The sequence below is a fragment of the Calonectris borealis genome, chromosome 15 (assembly GCF_964195595.1).
Source record: "Calonectris borealis chromosome 15, bCalBor7.hap1.2, whole genome shotgun sequence".
Classification (NCBI taxonomy): Eukaryota; Metazoa; Chordata; class Aves; order Procellariiformes; family Procellariidae; genus Calonectris; species Calonectris borealis.
Window position 1 is genome coordinate 3,638,935 of NC_134326.1, and position 6,000 is coordinate 3,644,934.

The 6,000-nt window shown below is 62.0% G+C and overlaps 1 protein-coding gene across 1 annotated transcript in view; it reads right to left on the bottom strand.

Moving 5' to 3' along the window:
- PCDH12 (protocadherin 12) overlaps window positions 1-4,998 on the bottom strand; it is a 9,740-nt gene extending 4,742 nt beyond the window's left edge. The window contains exons 1-3 of the mRNA XM_075164844.1: window positions 2,122-4,998; window positions 1,541-1,635; window positions 148-299 (exon numbers count right to left, since the gene is read on the bottom strand). Coding sequence (XP_075020945.1) covers window positions 148-299; window positions 1,541-1,635; window positions 2,122-4,998 — 3,124 coding nt within the window. The remainder of the gene's footprint in view (window positions 1-147; window positions 300-1,540; window positions 1,636-2,121) is intronic.
- Between the last annotated feature and the right edge of the window lie 1,002 nt (window positions 4,999-6,000).

Consider the following 6,000-nt stretch of genomic DNA (forward strand, 5'->3'; position numbering starts at 1 on the left):
GCCACCCTAGGAGATGAGATGTCCCCTGGCTTGCCACAGGCCAGCCAGTTTTATCTTCTGAATGAGGTTCATGTGTTATTTGAGGAGACCCTGCTGCTAGAGCCCCCCACCAGCCCCAGCATGGTCCCGGTAGCGAGGCCACCTCACCTGCCTGCGGCTCCAGGAGGGTCTCCAGCTCCTCTCCCACCAGCTGCTGCACGGAGAGCTCAAACCCGCTCTCCGAATCGCGGTCCTCCGCCTCACTCTCGCCGTGCCCGCTGTCCTTTGTGCTCAGGCAGTCAGCGTCCAGCCCCGCCGCCCTGCGAGGGGGCCAAAACGCTCACATCGCACTTCAACCCTCAGCACGGCCCTGCCCCGCCCATTACTTTAAAGGTGGTTGTCTTTACCCCCCATAAAATGACCCAGAGGTGGGGTGTGGGCATCCCCTCAGCGCATCGTTCACAGTACCGGAGGCATAATCATTTCAGTCCCCACCAATTAATGAGTTTTGGGTTTGTTGTTTTGGTTTGGTTTGGGTTTTGGTTTTTGGGTTTTTTTAAAAAAACAAAACAAAACACATGAACAAAAGCACTGGGATCAGGAACCACGGACCCTCTGAAAACTGGGCCCCAGCTGGGTGCTGGGCTACACATGGGGCTGCTCCACATTTCTTGCCCGAGAGGGGTTTTATCCTTCTGCAGGGAGATCCTGAGCAAAGAGGGAGCTGCTGGCTCTTCCCTGTGCATTCGGAGGAGCTGCCCACGTGCAGGACCAGGCGAGGAGCAATGCAGTCCCGCCCTGCCCCAGCAGCCCCAGGGCGGCTCTCCCTCCCTCCCCATCCTCAGCAGGTGGAGATCATGATGAGAAAGGTGGAGAAAGCTGGGTCTGCCCATGGCCTGGGCAGGACAAGGGGGACATGGTGAGGCAGTAATGAAGCCCTGGCATCCTTGGGAGCATTCACCCAGAGGTGCCAACACTGTAATTTAATGGTAACACCATAAAGTTTGTCCCTGGGAACACCTTCAGCACCCAGTCCTTCCCATCCCTGCTAGCAGGGTCTCTCCCTTGCTAGCCTCCTGGCCCAGGGACAGATGCCCTGAACTCACATCAACAGGCAACAGCATCTCTAAGAAAGCACCCAGAGCCTTGTGCTGCTGCGTGCAAAGCTGGGACCCTCTGTGCTCATCCGTGCACCTTTCCATCGCACTTGAACACATCGGTGTTCCCCCAGCAAGGACGGGCAGAAGGTTCATGGCTGTGGGGGAGCTCAGGTGGGTGTGGAAGGAGCTGCCCAAGGTTTCCCAGGAAGGAGGCAAAGAGCAGCCCTAGCTGGATGCTAACGGGGAGCCAGGACCAGAGGAGAACAGCCGTCCCCTGAAGGGAGGACCTACCTCCCCAGTCTCAGGTCAGCAAAACCAGGGACGAGGTTTTGCCTTGTGTGTCTGCTGCCCTGGTGTCTCCTGTCCTTGGAGGCTCTTGGGGCCAGCGGGGCCGAAGCAGAGGCAGCAGAGACGCAGGGGAACGGGGCGTGGGGAAGGGAAGGGCTGAGAGCCAGCCTTACCTGCTGCCATTCTTGGCCGTGTACTTGTTTCCCCTGTGGTTTGTTTTGGGCTGGAACTGGCCCTGGTGCAGCAGGGAGAGCAGCTGGGAGATTTGCTGTAAGGCAGGAAAAGCCTGTTGAGCCCCGGCGATCGCCACGCAAGCTGCTTCCTGCCAGGACGTCCCCTCCGAGCCCCCCGGCCTTTTTATAGCGTTTCCTCCTCCTGCAGATGGTTCAGCATCCCCACGCGGTGGGGAAAAACAAGGGGCCGGGCAGCCCACCTGGCCCCAGTGCTTCCCCTGCGCCGTCTCTGCCCGCACGCTCCCCTGGGGTTGTCCCCTTCCCCGTGTGACAGCCATCCTCCACCCCAGCTCCCAGGGCTTCCTGGTGGGCACGGGGGGACCCTGCCCGCGGTGGGGTGGCCGTTCATCCCACCCAGCCCCTACTGCTGGGGCACCTCTGCCCAGCGATGGGAGAAGGGACCAAGCAAAGACCATCAGGTTGCTCATTCCCACCACCCCAGGGTGTGCAAGACCTGGGCGAGGAAGGATTTGGGGGGGGGGGGTGTCCACGCCTCCAGCAACGCGCGGGGCAGCTCCTACCTGCACCGGGGGAGATTCCATCGCGAACTCCCCGTTGGGGCTCTGCTCCGCCAGTGCCACCAGCGACAGCCGGACCAGGCTCCTGAGGATGTGCTGGTGGGGCTGGGGCTGCTCAGGTCCCCCAGCACCCATAGGCTGGTTGGGTGGCAGCGGGGGCTCTCCCACGGGCCCCTGTGGTGGCTTCACCAAGCTTTTGCAGTGCGGTGGTGCATCCGGGGGGCTCGCAGCCTCTTTGGCCGAGTTTTTCAGTCTGTGGGGCTGGCAGGGCCGGCGCTGCAGGATGGGCAGGTTGAAGGTCCCCTGCTGCTCATCTGAGTCCTTTTGGGTCCTCTGATTTCTCAGGGTCCTGTAGAGAGTGGGGGTGAGGTGGAGGGGAGCCTGCGGGGAGCCCCCCGGCGCAGGGGCGGCTGTGCCGGGCAGATCCTCCTGGCAGGGATGGGGGGACTCAGCCTCCCGGGGCCGGCCCCGGAGCAGCGGGACGAGGTGGATATCCGTCTTCTGGATCTGCCTGTGCGGCTTCTTGAGCTGCTGCTGCCTGCGGGCGTCCTCTGCCTCCCTGCAGTTGTAGGCCATGCCGTCCTTCTTCTCCTTCTTACGCAAAGACAGGGTTAAAGCCGAAAGGAGAAGGCACCCGCCCAGGAGAGCAGCCAGGCAGATAACGGCCACCACAGACGGGCTCAGCCACCCAGGATCCTGGGCTGAGATTTTGGAGAACGCCCCGTGATGCCGGAAAACTAAGCGGACCCGGGCCAGGGCGTGCAGGGGGATGTCCCCTCCATCACTCACCCGAACCACCAGCTCCCGCTCGCTGCCGGCAAGGCTGCTGGTGTTGCTGGCATTAAGGAAGACCTGCCCCAAGAGAGGGTCCAGGATGAAGAGCCCGGCGTCATCCCCACCCACCAGATCATACCGGAGAGCCCCGTTGATGCCAGAGTCCGCATCCCTGGCCGCGATGGTGAAGAGGAAGGGAGCGCCGGCACACGACACGAGTGTTGCATTGGTCACCGCTGCAGTCCCTTGGGTGCTCCCGTTCCCAGGGACCACCCAGAAGCACCCCGTCTCCGCATTGACCAGGACAGAGAGCATGGCCGCGCCTCCCACCAGCGCTGGCGTGGTGATGATGGGTGCGTTGTCGTTCTGGTCAAGCACAGCCAGCCTGATGGAGACGTTGGACGCCAGCTTGGGGTGACCACCATCCTCCGCGGTCACCAGGAACTCCAGGCTCCTCACCTGCTCGTAATCAAAAGCTTGGAGGGCAAAAACATCCCCAGTGGTGGGGTCGATTGAGACCAGACCCGAAGCAGAGGAGCCTGGGATGCTGTAGGTGATTCTCCCGTTGAAACCCAGGTCGGGGTCGGTGGCACGGATGGTGAGCAAGAAGGCAGGTGCTTCGCTGTTCTCAGCAACAGCAACCTCGTAGGTGGCCTTCTCAAAGGAGGGGGCGTTGTCGTTGACGTCGCTGATGCAGATAGTGAGGTGCTTCAGCACGGCCAAGGAGAGGTCACCCTGGTCCCTCACCACCAACGTCAGGTTGTACTCGGCACGCAGCTCCCTGTCCAGCGTGGCGTTGGTCATCAGCACGTAGCTGTGGCTGTTGGTCCTCTTCAGCCTGAAGTGCTCGTACCCTTGACTGAGGGAGCAATGCACTTGCCCGTTGCTTCCCGAATCGGGGTCGCTGGCCGTCACCAGAGCCACGAAGCTGTCTTTGGGGAGGGCTTCGGAGAGCACGGGGACCTGCGCGGCCCAGGTGACGTGGACGTCGGGAGCGTTGTCGTTGACGTCCAGGACTTTGACCAGGATCTTGCAGTGTGCTGGGATGGGGTTGGCGCCCAGGTCCCGGGCTTGCACGTCCAGCTCGTAGGCGTGGGTTTCCTCGTAGTCCAGCGGGTGCTTCAGGGTGACGCTGCCTGTGCGGGCATCGATGCCGAAAGCGCTCAGCACCTCCGGGGGCGCGTGCTTGCTCAGGCTGTACTCGATCTCCCCGTTGGGGCCCTGGTCAGGGTCGGTGGCTGTGACCGTCACAAGGAGGGTCCCGGGCAGAGCATCCTCCCGCACCTCTACCATCAAAGAGCTCTCTGCAAAGACGGGGCTGTTATCGTTGGAGTCAAGGACGATGACTTTAATTAAAGCGGTACCTGATTTTGGCGGCTCCCCATGGTCAGTGGCTGTCAGCACGAGGTCGAAGGAGGAGTGCAGCTCCCGGTCCACTTCTTTAACCACGACAAGCTCCGCGTGCCTCATCCCATCGGAGCCGGAGATGACCTCCAGAGCAAAGTGCTCGCTGGGGGAGAGGGTGTAGGAGCAGCGGGCGTTGGGGCCGGCGTCGGCGTCCAGGGCTCGGTCCAGCGGGATCCGTGTCCGCAGGGATGCGCTCTCCGACATCTCCAGCTCCAGCTCAGGCGTGGGGAACCGCGGCGCGTTATCGTTGACGTCCAGCACTTGAACCTCCACGTGAATCAGAGCCAGGTTTCGGGCGGCCAGCACATCGAACGAGACCCAGCAGGGATCGCTGTGCCGGCACAGCTGCTCCCTGTCCACCCGCCCGGCCGTGCTGAGCACCCCGTCCCCGCTCCCCACGTGCAGCGGGAACCTCCCGGGGGTCTCCATCAGCTGGAAGGTATCCGCCGTTTCGCCGCTCTCACCCCCCTCAAAGTGCTCGGCCAGCGTCCCTATCACCGTTCCCAGCGGCACTTCTTCAAACACCCGGTACTGCACCGTGAACGTGGCCACCTCCTGGGCATCGGTGGAGAGGAAGAGGTACCACCACAAGGCTGGGAGATGGAGAGCGGAGCGGCTCAGCAGCAGCATGCTGCTGGCGAAGCCCACCGCCCCGCTGCCCCAGCACGCTGCTGCGGGCTTGCCCGCCTGCCGCCGCATACCCAAATGGTCCTTACGGCGATCGCAAGTCCTCAGCATCCTCTCCCATCTCCAAGTCCCATAGGCACCAGCCACCGGTTGGAAAGGAGGAGAAATGGCAAGCGAGTCCGTCGGTTGTCCCCCGCCCCGCCATCGCCAGGGGACAGCCGGGAGAGCCAGCGGCTCCCCGGGCTGAAACGCTCAGCCCGGAGCAGAGGGGACTGCCACAGCCGCGGCTCCAGCCGGGGAGCAGCGTCCGGCCGGCCGGGCCGGGGCCGGGAGGTGGACCAGCCGTGTTTCCTATGGAAACCCCACCTACAGGAAAAGGGAGGACCGGGCTGGTACAATGCCTCGGCGGGGTGGGGGCTCGTGGGGTGTGGAAGTGCTCGCGGTTTCCAACCTGTAGGGACCATCACCACTGCCTGCCGTCACCTGCAAAATGCATTTTACAGAAGGTGCGATTCCTGCAGACAGTCCCTAACCCATCTGCAAAGCCTCACGCGTGCGTCAGGAAGATGTCTGCGAGGACCAGTGGTGGTGATGGACTTCTGCTCTTGCATTCCCCCAAAGGCTTGTTCCCCACGCTGTTAGATTTCGGACTTACTCTGATTTATTTTCATTTTGTCTAAATCCGTCATGTAATCCCTGCTCCTTGCTCTGCCTTGTGCTGTCGGTTTGAGGGCGATGCGCCCACGTCACCTTTTCCAACGTACGGCTTTTGATTACGTCATTGCTTCATTTTATCTGGACACAGATAATGAATCACTGGGAGAGCTGCCATGTCAAACACAGGCAGGTGGGCACAAGGGAAGAAAGGAGGCTCTGGCAGACGTGAGCTGTGTCCTGTCAGGCCTCCCCCATTCCCCTACGTCCGTCTGTCCTGGCCGGCTCCCCCCGTCTTGGCACATGCTCTATCCCCAGCTCAGCTCTTGCTTTGATTTCTCCAGCATCGCTCCTCACCCAGCACTGATTTTGCACCACCAAATCCCTTCTTTGCCTTATTTCAGCATCTTACCCGAGCCC